Source organism: Aspergillus ruber (genome assembly GCF_000600275.1).
Source record: "Aspergillus ruber CBS 135680 unplaced genomic scaffold scaffold00003, whole genome shotgun sequence".
NCBI classification, from domain to species: domain Eukaryota; kingdom Fungi; phylum Ascomycota; class Eurotiomycetes; order Eurotiales; family Aspergillaceae; genus Aspergillus; species Aspergillus ruber.
In genome coordinates, this window is record NW_024467299.1 from 700,351 (window position 1) to 716,667 (window position 16,317).

The 16,317-nt window shown below is 51.1% G+C and overlaps 5 protein-coding genes across 5 annotated transcripts; 2 read left to right on the forward strand and 3 right to left on the reverse strand.

Moving 5' to 3' along the window:
• Positions 1-100: 100 nt before the first annotated feature.
• EURHEDRAFT_512791 (NmrA family NAD(P)-binding protein) lies at positions 101-1,193 on the reverse strand (the record flags this gene model as incomplete). Its single annotated transcript, XM_040786098.1, has 2 exons — positions 101-512; positions 562-1,193. 2 exons carry the CDS (start codon positions 1,191-1,193, stop codon positions 101-103), a joined length of 1,044 nt encoding a protein of 347 aa, XP_040642246.1.
• Positions 1,194-1,925: 732 nt separating this feature from the next.
• Positions 1,926-3,532, reverse strand: EURHEDRAFT_447750 (putative lysophospholipase; the record flags this gene model as incomplete). The annotated part of the gene is made up of 2 exons (XM_040783692.1): positions 1,926-2,171; positions 2,222-3,532. The coding sequence occupies 2 exons, from the start codon at positions 3,530-3,532 to the stop codon at positions 1,926-1,928; spliced, it is 1,557 nt and encodes a 518-aa protein (XP_040642247.1).
• A 433-nt stretch (positions 3,533-3,965) lies between these two features.
• On the reverse strand, positions 3,966-5,643 carry EURHEDRAFT_512793 (putative choline transport protein Ctr; the record flags this gene model as incomplete). Its single annotated transcript, XM_040786099.1, has 3 exons — positions 3,966-4,108; positions 4,163-5,100; positions 5,153-5,643. 3 exons carry the CDS (start codon positions 5,641-5,643, stop codon positions 3,966-3,968), a joined length of 1,572 nt encoding a protein of 523 aa, XP_040642248.1.
• Positions 5,644-9,103: 3,460 nt separating this feature from the next.
• Positions 9,104-11,119, forward strand: EURHEDRAFT_216986 (DUF1996 domain-containing protein). The gene is made up of 3 exons (XM_040777987.1): positions 9,104-9,362; positions 9,417-9,573; positions 9,631-11,119. Exons 1-3 carry the CDS (start codon positions 9,185-9,187, stop codon positions 10,883-10,885), a joined length of 1,590 nt encoding a protein of 529 aa, XP_040642249.1. The 5' UTR covers positions 9,104-9,184; the 3' UTR covers positions 10,886-11,119.
• Positions 11,120-11,555: 436 nt separating this feature from the next.
• On the forward strand, positions 11,556-15,874 carry EURHEDRAFT_383702 (uncharacterized protein; the record flags this gene model as incomplete). The annotated part of the gene is made up of 7 exons (XM_040779587.1): positions 11,556-11,752; positions 11,807-12,728; positions 12,783-13,080; positions 13,279-13,485; positions 13,535-14,332; positions 14,385-14,641; positions 14,696-15,874. The coding sequence occupies 7 exons, from the start codon at positions 11,556-11,558 to the stop codon at positions 15,872-15,874; spliced, it is 3,858 nt and encodes a 1,285-aa protein (XP_040642250.1).
• Positions 15,875-16,317: the final 443 nt, after the last annotated feature.

Here is a 16,317-nt window from a genome sequence, read left to right on the forward strand (position 1 = left end):
GCCAGCTCATCCCTGGTATTTTGGATAAAAAAAAAACCCGGTATTCGCCATGAATGCATAAAGAAAACAACACATGCAGAAGAACAGAAGTGACCGAATGCTATAGCATCCAATCCAATCCATTCGCCTCTTCTTCAATCGGGAACACCTCGCGCGCATACTCTTCCATGTCGCGCCACCCTTCCCACAGCTGACGCGCCTCATCGGTCACGCGAAGCGAAATGACACCGCCGGGACCTTGCATCATGCCCGCCCCCGCGCCCTTGCCGCCAGCGGGACCCAACCCTTTGGGAGAGCCGGCGGCTGGTTGGGAGAACTCGGGTTGCGGGAAGTAAGGGGCGTTGCATTCGCCAAAGACGATTGCAAGCGCTTCCAGTTGTTCTCGATAGCCTGGAGGGATGTTGACTTTGATTTCAATTGAGTCGCGGATGTAGTGGCAGGGCCGGTTAAGCGCTCGACTGAAAGCAGCGCAGACTTGATTGGGGGAGAGTGTTTCAAAGGTCAAAGCGATTCTACACTATTAGCATCCGGTCATTGGAGAAGCAGGGGAAAGGAAAATACCTATGACCCAACCACCTCTTCGGCCCATCCTTGAAAATCTGCAACAGCGTGGGACCAACATCATGCTCGGCATCCAACCACGGCAACGGTACATCCGGATCAAACGGCGCATGCCACTCAAAACTTCCATCACTCATCAGCTCCATCTGAAACAGCGGATACGGCAAACTCGTAAAATTATTATTGTAAATCCCCGCATACACAAACGTCGCAGGCAACTCCAACTGCCGCACATAGTTCTCGACCGTAAATTTCGGCGCCCACAGCGGCACCGGCGGCCACGGCCCATGCACCGAATGATCAGGCATGCTGCTGTAGATGTAGTGCTGGATGGTACCGGCGCGCTTGGCGGCGTCGGCCAGGGCGCGGCCAATGGCTACCTCGTCGCCGGCTTGCGAGGTGGTGTTGATGAAGGCGAGCTGGGCGCCGTGGAAGAGGCTGTCGATTAGACGGTCATTGTCGAGCAATGGGCCTTGAAAGAGAGTGACGTTGGGGAGACCTTGGAGTTCTTGGGCGATAAAGCCTTTGAGGGAGTGGACTTGGGCGCGGACGAGGTAGCCGACGGCCGAGGCGACGCGAATGAGAGAGGCGGCCTGGCGGCCCGTGGCATTTACCACGGCGATAGTTTTCATTTGTAGGTAATTCGGGAAGGTATCCGAGGGGGGTATATATGTATGTAGTAGAGAACGCGGGGGAGGATCCGGAGAGGAGGGGGGACCGTCGGAGTGAGAGCGAAGAAGAGAGGAAAGAGAAGACGAGTGTAGGGGTAGACTGAGAGGGCGTAGAGGATACGAGGGAGAACAGAAGGAGAGTAAAAGAGAGTAAAAAGTCGAGATAGTCAAGAGAGGTTGAGGTAGAAGTGGTAGAGGGAAGAATGGAAGAAGAAGAGAGCACACACAGTGGGGGGCGGCAACGAGGGGCAGAATAACTATGAATAATGGAATGCAGGAGAGAGCGAGTGAGAGAGTCACTCAGAGAGAAAGAGTCTTTAATATAGAAGAAGAGTGTAGAGTCTAGAGTCGCAATGCACTCGGCAAATGGTGCGAGTTCCGGTGATACTGACAGTCCGGTGACTGTGACTCTGCTATCTATACCCAGGTTTGGCATTTGCATCCTATCCTATATCTCCTATATTCTTCCCCTGGTATAGCTCTATAACTCCTATTGTGTTGGGACCAGCTGGCGGCAGTTTTCTTTTACGTAACAAATGAGGGAATTCTTCTGAAAATCACGTTTTTCTTCCGAGCTTTCAATTGCTTCCAGCAGTAGTATATCAAATATACATACACAGTAGACATCCTTTATATCCAAATACTACAGAGTACATACAATAGCATATCGAATCTACTTATACTAAGGCTTGGCTACTCGTGCAATCCCGCTTCTCCCCAGATCTCCGGCCGCCGTTGCGCCAACACCTCCGCCGCTGCCCGCTCGTCCGAATGCAGATGTGCCCCGGACTGCCGCAGCAGCTTAACATGCTCTCCCATTCCAGCATTCGCAGCCATGAACAACGGCGTGCGATTCTGGTTATTGCGCAGGTGAACCGAGCCTCCTTGTCGGAGGAGGTATTCCAGTACTTCGAGCGAGGGCGATGTGGATGCGATGTGCTGCATAGCATTAGCATGTGAATAGTCTAGTAGAGAGATAAAGCGCTTACGATAGGCGTATTTCCCGAGTAATCCGCATCATTCAACAGCCAATGATGCTCCATCTTGACTATCACATCTACCCGTTGCAAATCGCCCCGAGCGATCGCGTACCCCAGCATCGTGAGCGTCTGCGCCCGTTCCGACAGTTCCCCATCCGGATGGCGGAACACCGGCTGCGAGATCTCGGTTAGTTCTCCGCGGAGCGACACGGCCATGTCCTTGGCAATCGACTCGGGTGTGCATTCGGGGATTGCCAGTAGATAAGCCAGCTTGGTGAGCGCCGCTTCGGTAGTCATGTCCAGACCGGCTACCACTCCGGCACGCGAGAGACTCATTCCAGGCGCGTACACGGGGCTCACGCTCCCCGTGAGGCACTGCGTAACATTGACAATCACAATCCCTCTCCCAATCGCATCCGCCAACACCTTGGTCATGGCGTTATCCTGCCCATGCGGCGCATTTCCCGCCCCAAACGTCTCCAGCACAAGACCCCTCAACCCCTCCAACCTAAGCACCGCATCCACCATCTCCGGCTGTATGCCCGGAAAGATCCTCAAGCAAGCAACATGCCTCGTATCCAAATCCGTACGGATCCCAAACGCCCCGATCCCGCGAGGCCTCCTCACAATCTCCCAGTTAACATTCGTGCGCGTCGAATTCGTCACAGCCAAAGGCGCATAGTTTGGCGATTCAAACGCTGCAAAATCACTCGCTGCGACCTTGATGCACCGGTTCCCACGGAACAGCCGATTATTGAAATACAAACACACCTCGGGGATCATAAAGTGACCCGCGACAACCAACGAGCCTAGCAGGTTTTCTGTAGCATCGTTCTGCAGTTCCAGCATCGGCGACTGCGATCCAGTCAGGACAACCGGTTTTCCCAGGTTCTGCAGCATGAAACTCAGCGCAGAGCACGTGTACGCCAGACTATCCGTGCCATGCAGTACCACGAAACCATCGAAATGTGTGTAATTCCGCTCAATCGTCTCCGCGATCTCTGTCCACCCTTTTGCATCGATTGAACTGCTATCCAGTAACTCTGGGAACTCGTAGACCGTGTAGCGCACTTTGCGGCCGTAGGCTGTTTGCGGGGTCCGCAGACTGGTGTACTCCTTCACCTCATGGCCAGTTCTCTCAGCGTTGTCGTTGATAACTTCTATCGGGATCGAGGGCGATTTATCATTAAAAGCAGGCATAGGCGCGAGACAATGTTCTTGGAAGTCGCGCGCGGGGACGAAGCCGTTTGGCGACTGGCGCATGCAGATTGTACCGCCAGTCATGATGAGGAGGACACGAGATTCGATTTCTTCGGCCATGGTTGCTTCTGTGTCTGTGTTTGAATTTGCCTCGCGGTTTGTTGGGTCGGTTGTCTGGGGAAAGGTGACATGCTGACCATGTTTATGTGACTGTATATAAGGCTGGAGTACTCCAACTGTTGGAGAAACCCCAATGTGGGTTGTTGCTGTATGGACTCGCTTAGTTGGAGTTAGCACGGTGTCAGAAGATTGACAGTGAATAGTAAAAGTATGGGGTAATAGAAATACAGTTGAGGCAAAGTGGTAGAGGATACTGTAGTTGAATGAGATAAGATGAGGGGTGTATCACGGTTGCATCAAGCTGGGTAAGCGGCATTATTCTACAATAGAAAATATCGAGATTAAGAAATTTTTGTCTATTCTATATCGAACTCCGGGTATCTCTATTTACAAAAAAGGAAAAAAACAAAAATTTAACGGCCATAACAAAGGTTTAATGGCAATGCGGCTGGTTGAGGAGTACACCTTCGCCTTGCGACTCCTGTACTCCCTTGTACTCGCGACGGGCCCGGGCGAACCAGTCTGTGAGAAGGACAAACACGACAACACCGTACACGGCGCAGACGTAGTTCATGTCTAGAGTAACCGTTAGCATCGAACTTTGATAGTTACGGGACGAGGGCAACATACTGCCAGTAGTAACAGGCATGGTCGACGGGAACGAGTACATGACCAGACAGAAAACCGTCCAGAGCAAAGTGACGATGTTGGCGGCAAGACCCCAGGTACCCAGCCAGAAAGGTCCGTGGCGGATGTTGTTGCGCCCGCGGTACCAGAGACACAGAATCGGGGTTGTGTACGAGATGTACAGGAGAGTAATGCATGCAGTCACCATACTGTTGAACGCGGTCGAGGATCCCAAGTAGAGAAGGCCAAGAACACCGACAATGAAGCAGCTAACGTTGTGTGACATGAGCGGCACGTCGAGCGTCTTGTTGACCTGCGAGATCCACTGGTGCCCTGGCACGCCACGGTCACGGGCGAACGACCACACAAGACGCGACTGCCAGGTGTGGCAGGCGATGAGACAACCCATACCCGTGACGATAAGCAGAGTCTCCAGAACAATAGCGCCGGCCTTGTTGTTCAGGGCCTGGTAGTAGAGTTCCAGGATGGGAACCTCGGTGGCCGAGTTGATGAGCTTGTTCAAGTCCTTGAGACTGAAGAACATGGAGATACAGTAGAACCATGAGGTGGTGAAGCCAATTCCCACGGTAGCCAGGATGGCGATGGGGATGTTGCGCTCTGGCTGGGGCACCTCTTCGGCCATGTGCGTGGCAGAGTCGAGACAGGCGAAGATCCAGTTCGGGTTGATGAGACCAACGATGAAGGCCATGCCGTCGGACTTCCAGCCGGTTGAGTTGACAAACTGCGCAAAGACATAGTGGCCGCTCTGGTGGCTGCTCGCACAGGCAGGGACGGCAATCAGGATGACGAAGAACGAAACCAACGAGATGTACAGCGTCCCCTTGGCCACCAACGGCAGGGTCTTGCCCCAGCAGTTGAACAGGTAGCAGAAGAAGTTGATCAATTGGTAGACCACGACAGTATGCCATGCTTCGATGACACTATTACAGTCAGCCTACAGACAAACGGACAGAGGGAAGATTGTCAGCCTACAAGTCAGGATGACCCAGTTTCCACATTCCTATGACACCTTGAGCCAGACTGAGAGCCACACTAGCACAGGCAAAAATAGCACCGGCATAGCCAAACCAGCCGGTGAAGTAGGAAGCAAAACGGGCATATTTCGGAGGAGCCAACTGACTGGCCCAGAAATACTGTCCGCCAGCGTTGGGCATGGCACTGGCCAATTCTGACAGTGACGTGCCCACACATAGCGAGACGAAAGAGATCCAGATCAATCCATACACCAGAAGAACAGTGCCTCCGGAACTGATACCAGTAATTAACGAGGCGGAGATACCGAACCAGGAGTTGGACATGCAAAAAGCAATACCGATCAGGGACAGAACCGAGAAGTTGCGCTGCAGGTCTTGGGTGTAACCCATCTCGGCCAGCTTCATGGCATCGTTGTCATCAGCACCGGAGGCATTCTCGCTGGATGCGGGCTTGACGCTCGGCTTCTTTTCTATATCAAGGTCGCTCATGGTGAATAGGTAAATAGGGTCAGTAGCGTAGGGACAACGGGATCAATGGGGATGAAAGCTGCAAGGGCAACACTATCGGGACCGGGGTGGGATCGAGTGCTGCACGGGTATTCGCTTTGGGCGTTAATTCAACAACGGACGGTCCCAAGGGTTAAGGCCAGTTGCATAGGGCTGTCTTCTCGGGGAACTCAGGGAACTCGGGAAGTCGCTGTTGGACAAAGCTGCTGTGGCTGGAAGTTGCTGTGGGATCGATTCAGGATCGTTGGGGGGAGAGAATGTCGCTGCGGGTGTTGGTTCCGGACTGGCGATATCAAGGTACTCGGTACAGATACTGAAGAGCGAAGCGACACAGGATTACAGAACTGAATCTGCGTTGTTTTCTTGTTTCTCGAGTTATGAACAGATGAGCCTCACTGTAACCTGGTGAAGAGAGTGAGTGTGAGAGTGATGAGGGGGATAAAAAAAGAAAGAAGGAAGACCAGGGTGAAGAAGAGGTTCCTGGCTGCTAAAATGCTTCGGCTGAAGTTGAACAATAGTAAAACAAAGAAGCCGGATGGACACCGGGCCGTATTTAACAGGGCAAGAAGTCTCTTGACTCTCTGAATCTTTCCTGCTTCGACCACAGTCCATTTCGGGTATGGCTTTCTCGGCGGGTCACCGCGATATCACCATTCTCTCTGACTGGGTATAATGGCTGACAGCCCACCAAAATGCCGGAGAACCATACTTAATCTGGGCATACACGCGACAGTGTTGAGAGATAGCGTCTCCGATTGGCCTGTTGGACGCATCATAGCGTCATTTAGTGGGCCTCAGCCGCTTAGCGCCGGTACCACTAGTTTGGAAGAGGCTAGGGTGAGCTTTGGCGCCGCATTAGTCCGAGGTTTTTCCCGTGACTTTAGCGGGCTCAGAAGGGCAAAGATTTCCTGCCGAGAGTTTGATTTCTAGAAAAGTTTGGATATCACTTGGTTGATAGACATAGATATGGACAGAGATACATGGGTAGATAGGATCAACTATCGGCTGTGCACATAGTACTACAGAGTATGCACTAGACCATGTACAGAGTGAGAGATTAATGGTAAGTTCTACGATCACACGTCACTGTGGACTGAGGCAATTCTGATGCTCTGTTTTAGCATCGGAGAACTGTGGAGGTCAGGCAATATCTTTCTGTAGTATGACAGTATCGCAGAACGCATGGTTGCAGCTGTATGCAGCCGTGGTATAAAAGCACGTCAAAAGAGACTCTGTGGCTCATGTGTTACGGTGCCATGAGCATCACGACCACAACTATGCGACTCTCTCAATATGACTGTTGAATAGTTGTACCTGTAAGTGCAGTTGTGCAATTGGAGAGAACAATCATTACCCCATCCGGAACCGTTGGCATCCTTAATAACTTCCGAAACCTCTTGAAAAAATTTTTCCTCCGAATCAAGGCAGACTCGTAGATTCCATCCCGAGTCCGAGTCCGCTCATAATTTAGCTCCATTCAATATGGTTATCTTCATTATGCTTGGCTAAACCTTTTTGACGGAACGGGACGTTTGCTGGAGTCTGTGGAGCGTTGAAAACCTGATTGCGCATGTTTGTAGCTGTGTTTAGTCTCGGAGCATGCAGGATTCGTAGGGACAGCACTGCCTTTTCGGTCGGGTTGATATCAAATTTTGACTCTTTTGAGTAGGATAACTTAAATCGTAGGGCATCTCGGGCCCGGAAGATATTCAGTCTTATTAATATCAGGTGACTCGTGGACTATGCAGAATATCTCGTCCTGCGTGCAGGCTTATATAAGAGCAGTGTCCTGTTTGACCTGTTGCGTAGACCTGCTCACTAGCAGTCAATTTCTACCAACGGGAGTCTTTGCATGAACTATCCACAGATCGGACAGGGGGTCAGGTACGGATAAAACCGTCAAGGATTCATCTGTTTCAGTTGTGTATTTGTAACCATCGCAGACTTTGGACATCTTGAATGTATCAGAATTGTATATCACTAGATGCCATACCCCTCCCTACCACAAGTACTGCTCACCTGAACATACTCCGGACTCCTCCATACAAGTACAGGACTGATCCCAGGGTCCGTATTGTATTGTACTGCACCTGTACAGTAAACGGATTACATGATATCACCGTTTCATGTCTCATTTCCCAGCCAATGCCGAGCCAATCACACGGCGTTCCAAAAGAATAGGGGGAGGCCAGGACAGCTGCTCGCCAGGCACCGCAGCCCCTTATTGGCCAAATATAGCGGGGGGTCCCTCCTGAAAACGCCCACGTTTCACAGAATGTGCCCCACCAGGGGCTCTCTAGCGAATTAGAATTCAATAGTCGGCACAATGTATCTTGTATGCTATAGCGGTATGTATTGGTATTTCATAGATTACGACACGGCAGAACAATCAACTCGCAACAGATCTCGATGTGAGCATGATAAAATAGAGAGATGGAATGGAAATAATATAGAAAAGAATATAGTATCAGCAACATACATTCTGGACATCTACAGATATCTACAAGTATCCAAGTAGATACTTGTGAAAAATACACTTGGCCGCGGTCTAGCGCGGCGGTTGGCTTTGCACCATCCCTTTCGGCCTCTATCCCTATTCTTTCAACTACTGCATTTGTTCCTTTTTCTTACCCTCTCTTCCCCTCTTATTTTCTCTCTTTCACACTCATTGAGGAGTTGCCCTGATTTTTGTCGATTTCTTGCAGTTTTCGCTGCTGTCATTCGTTTTTGCTGGTGAGTTCCATTTTTGTCATGTGTTGTGATATTACAGCCCCTCTCCGAGGACGAGAACAACGGGGAGAGATACATCGAGGACCGGAAAGAGACGAAAATAAGAACAAGAATCCCACAAGCACGAGTGGTTCGAATCGAAAACTACACGAAGAACCAAAAATACAGAGGATGCGATGTTTCCGAGATGCGCTGCGCTGCGATTCGCATTCGTATGAAAGCCATGACTTGACCGCCGATTAATTGATATCAATATCGCGACGGCGCCTCGATTGAACCTTCTATATCGCTCTTCTGGCACCGACTCTGCGCCTCATCCATCCACTGCTCCGTATGCCCTCGGCAGTCTCGTGGCGATATTTCCAGCCCAATAATGCAAGGAACGCCCCTTTTCCTGTGTGGTTCCAAGACACAGCTAGCCACCACAGTGGCTTTCCGGCTTTGCTTCGCCGACGGTGCTGTTTCTCCTTGGCCCATCTGGTCCTTGCGATGTTTCGCCTCCTTGGTTGGGCCTTTTTTGGTTCACGCTTGTCGTTCTCTTTTATCAGGAACCCGTTGTCCTCGTCTTTGTCCTCGTCCTGTTCATCTTCGAGTCTCTCCTTACCCCTATACTATCACTTGTCGCGTTGATCGCTTGATTTATTCTAACGAGTCTAGTTTTTCCGGCGGTTCTCGCTCCTGGTGACGCTTTGTAGCCGTCCCATTCGCTCTTTCAACAAACTCACTCATTCACTCCTTTGCTGTTTATTCTTTTCGCATCGTCAAGACTCTTCATTTTTCTTGAACCCTCAACATGACTCGTTCCGGCCGGCTCAATGTTGGCTTTGTCTCCTATCTGGCCGCCTTCGCTGGCATGGCTGATGCCTTCTGGCGTATGCCCTGCCGCGGACGTTCCGGTTTGGCGAGAATGGATCCCCTGATGGACCCTGGTGAGACCTCGTACCACGTCCACACTGTCCATGGATCTGGCGGTTAGTAACCCGTTCCCCTGATGCCGTCCCATACATGCTAACCTCGGATTCTAGCGTTCTCCATGGATGCCGATAGTGACACCTTGAAGAGCAGTGACTGTACCTCTTGCGCCGTTACCCAGGACAAGTCCGCCTACTGGACCCCTGCCTTGTACTTTATGCACGAGAACGGCACTTCCCAGATCGTTGAGGAAGTTGGTGGCATGCTTGCGTAAGAGCCCTAATGCCTTTCTATTCTATCATCAAGTCTAACCAATCTCGCTGCCAGGTACTACCTCTTGTATGGCGACAATGTCAAGGCCTTCCCTGAGGGATTCCGTATGCTTGCCGGTGACCCCTTCCAGCGCAACTTCACTTGGCCCATCCCCGATCCTCCCAAGTCTGAGTGGACTGGTGACCAGGCCTCCCAGGCGGCCCTCAAGCAAAAGGCCATTGGTTTCAACTGCTTGAACTACAACGGAGCGGCCGAAGCCTCTCTTGGCCGTCACTTCTTGCCCAACAAGACTTACCTGGATGAGCACTGCACTGATGGTGTCCGCTTTGAGATGATGTTCCCCTCTTGCTGGAACGGCAAGGATGTCGACAGCGATGACCACACCTCGCACGTCGCCTACCCTTCGCTGGTCATGGACGGTACCTGCCCGGAGGGCTTTGAGACCCGTATCGTTTCCCTCTTCTTCGAGACTATCTGGAACACCTACGCCTTCAAGGACTACGAGGGTTACTTCGTCTTGGCTCACGGTGACCCTACTGGATTCGGCTACCACGGTGACTTCATTCAGGGCTGGGATCAGGACACTTTGGAGGCTGCGGTTAAGCAATGCACCAACCCCTCTGGTCAAATTCAGGACTGCCCTCTGTTCGACATTCAGAGCGAATCCGATGAGCTGCAGTGCAAGTTCGAGATTCCCGATGAGCTGAAGGACGAGGAAGAGGAGGTCGAGACCTGCACCACTGGTCTTGTCAATGGCCTGGCCATCGAGTGGGGTCCTCAGTACGCCTACCCCATCTCGTACACCACCTCTACCAGCGCTAGCGCCCCCGGTGTCTCTGTATCCGCATCTGTCGGTCTCGACCTCAACATTGGTGGCCTTTTCGGCAATCTCTTCGCTGGGTCGAGCAGCGCTACACCCTCAGCCGAGCCCAGCTCTTCCTCCACTCCCGCTGCGGACAACTCTAACGCTGCTGCCAACTTGATCGCTTCCGCTCCTCAGTCGACTTCTACTCCCTCCCCCACTCCCACCCCGACGCCTACCTCCACGACCCCGACTTGGACCCCGACTCCCACCTCGTCTTTCATCTCGGGTGTTGTCGAGGAGGACACTGTTATCTACGCACAGGAAGTCAAGGTCTTGGTTGACCAGGACCAGAAGCCGTTCGAGACCGAGACCGGCAGCTTGGAGACCCTCTCCACTTCTACCACTACCTCCACTGGTGTGATCTCCACCGCCGTCAGCATGGTTACTGAGGCTCCCCGCAAGCGTCACTACCACGGCCGTCACCACCGCCGCAGCAACTTCTAAACTAGGAATCAGCGGCCCTGAGGACTCATCTCGTGTGTCTCTCATCTCTCAGGCCTGAACCGTGGCCTGACTACTTCTGATTGGATCTGTTTTTCTCTTCCTCTGTTTATTTTTATTTTTCTCTTTTGAGATATCCTTCATGTCCTCAGTTTCCATTCACAGAATATGTCAATGGTTTTGTTTGGAAACTTTTTTATCCTGTTATATCTCTTCAATTTGATGTACATGTTACATACAGTGTGCTTCTTGTCCCAGAGGGAATAGGTGAAGCTAAGACTAGGTTCTTGGTTTCTCTTGATGAGAGCTGAGATGAGTCCTGTTAAATATAGTCAATGTGAAGTACAATCCAGTTTGGTGTTTTTGTTCAACTTCTGTTTTCTTCGTAGTGCTTTGGGTGTTGCATTCTTGGTAACTGAACACTAACAGCTTTGTACTAAGGTAGATTTTGGCATCACATCTTGACCGATGTCACAGTAAATGTGCACTTTTCCAATCTTGCCCTGAGGCCACAATGCTTTGAATAATTTTCTTTTTCCATGCTCTCTTTCTCTCTCTTTCTTTCTTTCTTTTTATCAATTCCGTCCTTTTCATTTCATTTTCCCATCTTCGACTTGAATCACTCTCAACGTGCCGTGTTGGTTTATCCACCGCGCGTCCATTCTCTCAGCAAATGAATACAAATGAAGATACTTCTCCAGAGGGGCTGCCAGTTTCATCTGGCGAACAAGGCGACCTAATAGACCATCCCCAGTTCGTAGTCGAAACCAGCTCCTCCCAACCAGTTCTCTTCTGCGACGTCAACCTCTCGCAACGAGATGTCCACAACTGGTCCAAGAAAGATGCTTTTCGCCATTTCTACGTGAACTGGTACCTTCCCATCATTCTTTTCAGATACCCTAACAAGCACTGATGAATAGCCAGGCGCGAAGGAATGAACCAAGTCTTCCAATTCACTTTCCGCCCCTCAATCAACCACACCGAAACCAACGACTTCGTCTACATCAACACCGCACAACCCATCCAAACAGATCCCTCCTGGGGCTTCATCCTCTTCAACAAAGAAAAAGGAATCCTATCTTTCAATATCAGAGACGGCCTGAAGCTCCACAGATACCTCGACCATGGCCAGCTGTCAGTGTCGTCAAACAATCTCCTCAAAGCCGCGATGGTCATGACTCTGGCTGGGTATCAGGTGCGTTTCGAGAGCCGTCAGAATCAGTGGGATTTCTTTTTTGGTGAGACTGGGTCATTCTGTTTTACGAGGAGTTCGTCGACGGAGGATGTGTTTTTAACATCGCTAAATCAGTTTTCGAATGGGAGTGCTCCGCCTGAGAGGGTTTCTACGGAGGATTTGGCTATAACGATTGGCTCTGGAGGATTTGCGGCGCATCGCATGGTTACGCATGAGCAGCTAGTTAAGTGGCTCGGGATTACTATTGAGATAACGAACTTTTTCCAACCGCATCAACTCATCTGTACTCCACACGGTGATATTATCTGTGACCCTGAATTTGTGAACAAGATCTTCGTCAACGGGATTCAAGTCTCGAATCCGAAAGTTGGGTCCTTTCTGTTAGGGTACCATTTCCGCGATGACCAGCTCGCATCTGATGGCGTCTTGGTTCTCTCTGACGACGAGGCGAGGCTGCGGACTCTGATCTGGGAGACAGCTATAAGGGCGAATGCGCAAAATGCCAGAGTGCTTATTGCGCTTCTGAGGCTTAATCCGGGCGCGCTTGATGTCAGGAGAGTGGAAAGGTATCTGGAGATTGAGAGTGCGAGGAGGATTTGGGAGGTGTTGGTGGAGGACTTGGGGAGGGAGAGGATATTTTGTCAGGAGACGGTAACACTTCATCTCGCTCATAACCTTGTTAAAGAGGCTTGCTAATTTGTTTAGGATGACTTGTACGAAGTCAAAAGGCGCACAAGCAGAGAGATTGTGGTCCTGACCAGCGCTCTTTGGTCAATACTCCGTACTCCGCTACTGATTCGCACCTGGACCGAAGAAATCCTCTATAAGGCTCCCCCATCTGAACCCACACTCGACACCCCCTTCGCCATAACAACGAAACGCATCTTCGACACCCTAATCCAACTTGACCCCATAACCGCCAGTCTAACCATAACCTGGGTGGATCATCCCCTCATTTCGCCTCTAGTTTACGCCGACGCAAAGAGCCAGCGCATCGTGCTAAGTAAGTACTGGCTGCACTTTATACACGCACACAACCTTTCCCCATGCAGGCTGAGCGATGTGGCTAGACAACGAAAGGTTAAGTATAACTATCTGCAATGCGACCATATCGTTCTCGCTATGCATAGCAGGATTGTAGAACTCGTTTCCCAACGGCCATGCGGATATTCTCCTGTGCACATGGTAAACTGGGCTATAGCTGTGCAGAAAATGGCTTCTGAGAGGCTCGAGGAGATGCCGAGGTGTGTTGAGGTGGTTAGTGATACTATGGATCCGAGTCGGGTGTTCGTGACGTGGGAGCTAGGGCTGTCGCAACAGGCTGTAAAGTTCGTGCAGAGTGGGTACCATGTTGTGCTTCATAGGAGCGATTGTGTGGTTGCTTTGGTGCAGCTTGTGCATGATGGTGGTGAGTTCTTCTTTCTTTCAACTTGTGGATAATGCTAACATATCTGCAGGAGTAGATGCTTCATCTCCCACAGCACCATGCGGCTGTCTCCATAGGGTCGTTGGCCGACAAGAAACCGAAGCCACGTTTGAAAGCCTCTCTCCCATGCAAGCATACATACCTGTCGTCTCCCTCAACACCAAAAACTCCATATACGCATCCATCACCAAACCCTCAAATCCCAACCGACCAGTCTCTGCATCTCCACCCCAAAAAGCAACAGACCCATCCAAAATTGAAGCAATCCGCCGCAAACACTCGGTGAAATTCAACGAGAACTGGCAGAAAACAACCTTTCCCATCCTATTCGCGCAGTTCACCCCGCGGATTGGCATTACCAGTCCTGGCCCTGAGTTGATTGGTGCTTCTCCGCCTCTTCCCGTGGCTGTTTTGGAGAATCTCCGTCTAAACTTCCGGTTCGAGAGGTCTCAGTACGTTAGTGTACGGGCACATTTGGGCTTGGGGGAAGGAGATGCGGAGCAGTTTATTTTGTACATTCATGGGATCCATGTACCGGGCGCTATGGATCCTTTGCAGGGGGAAGGACGGTTGACTGTGACTGTATTTTCATTCTTGAGGACTACGTCTTTGTGTTTGTTTCATCTGGGTTTGTCATCGCTTGTACAGGGACAGGGGAAGGAGGACGTTGGATTGCGGGAGTTGCTGCTGCATTACCAGAACTTCGATGCGATGGGACATCGACAGGATGCGATTATCTTTCCGATTGAGAGTATCGAGAGTGTTGAAGCTGTCAGCCCAACTTATTTGGGGCCATTTGAGGCCGTGCAGTATACCGTTGATCCTCCTGGTGAGGCCCCCCCTCTATCCATTTAACATACAACACAAGACTAACAGCATAGACCCCTCGCGGACTGGCTACTACTGTCGCTTCGCAGTCCGCTGCAACGGACCACTCGATTCCGCAGTCATGATGCCCGTCGCCTCGCATTTGCTCACCCATTCCAAGCGCTGGCCGGAACCGCAGTATATTTCCGGTGCACCGTCAGTTATTGATTTGACCCCAGGATGTCTAGGGTCAGCGGAAGGGTTTGCGCAGGTTGGTGCGAGGATTGATGCGGCGATGGGGTTTGATGCTGTGAGAAATTGCACGTGGAAGGTATCCATCCTATTCCTTCCTCTACTCCAGGTTGACGGTGCTAACTGACAAAAGGCACGATATCCATACGCCAAAGTCTACGACGGCCCCATCGAAACCGTGCTCAACGACCTCAAAAGAAGAAGACTCAACCAACCCCCCAGCGACCCTCGCAGCCAATCACCAAGAATCATCCTCCTCTCACTCCCTGAAAGGGAAAATGCACTACAGCAATGGGATCGCAGTCTCGAGGATGTAGAGATCTTCCGGAAAATGCCGTTAATTATCTCCGCGTTCACGCAGAGACCTGATTTTCTCGTTCTTTCGCTTCCAACATGGGTTCTTGTCGAGCGCGCGTGGCTTGAGTTGTTTAAGGGGATTTGGACACTTCTGACAAGTCGGTATGCGGTTCATATGCGACATGTTTCTTTTACGGATCATGGGCTGGCTCGTGAGGGGTGCATGCTTGTCATTGTTGCTTCGTGCGTTCCGACGCCGATTCCTTGGGATGATATTTTCGCGACGACAACACCAAACCCGAAAGTCACCGTCCAATCCGTCATCAAAGACCTAGGCTTCTTCAATCCCCGCAACTCCACCGGATTTCAAACCAGCGGCACCGGCATCGGCCTAATCTGCAAAAACCCCCAAACCTCCACCGATGTCTACAACCACCAAACCATCACTCTCAAACCCCCCTCCAATAACCTCCTCCGCCAAGAAAACACCTTAGACACCCCCCTCTCCCTCCCCCGCCTAACCACAACAACCCACCCCATCAACCTCCCCCCACCCCTTCACCCGGCCGGCCCCATCCTCTTCCCCTTCCTCCCCGCCGCGATTCGTCCCCGCCCCGATCTGCCGCACAAGTACACGCAGCCGGTGAAGAACCCACGCGGTGGCGATCTGCTCAGTGTAAGAGAGATTGCGCGCGTGCAGGGGTTTCCGGATGATTTTGTGTTCCTTGGGCAGGTTGAGTGGCAGAGGAGTGAGGTTTTGGGGGCTTGGCCGGTTTCTGTGGGGAGGTTGGTTGCGGTTGGGGTTAGGGGAATTGTTAGGGAGTTTGGTGGGGTTGTTAGTTGTGTTGGTGGGAGATTAAACATGAATGTGAATGCAAATGCTGTTCAGGATACGGGTGCAAATGTGAATGTGAATGCGAATACATGCAAGAATACAAGCGGAAATACTGTTACGAGTACCGGTGGCGAGCAGAAACAGACACAGAGGGGAAAGAAGAGGACCCGGGAAAGTTAGGATACTGTTGTACAGAGTATACAGAGTACAGATAGTGTGTTGGTGATAGCTCCAAAAATACCTGCATCCCTAAGTTGGATATTTATTTCCCAGATCCCAGCGCTCGACAGTTCCTGGTCGCCAAGGATTGTAATATCAGATTATCTGATTTCGGGAGGTCATCGGTAGAAGGGTCAGAGGCTATTGTCATGGAGAATGCCACGCATTTTCCGCCGCGGGATGAGAATTCCCGAATACTGTAGAGAGTGATTTATTTGCGCTTGGGTCTACTGTTTACGAAATTTTTTCTCGCCAAGAAACCCTACGAGGGAATGGGTGGTGAAGAAATCCAGCGCTTGTTTTCCTATAAAGTATTTCCGGTGCTTGATGGAGTTGGGGATCGGGGTTGAGAGGTTGTAGAGATGTTGGATGTGTGAGTATGAACGAGCAGAGAATATTTTCGA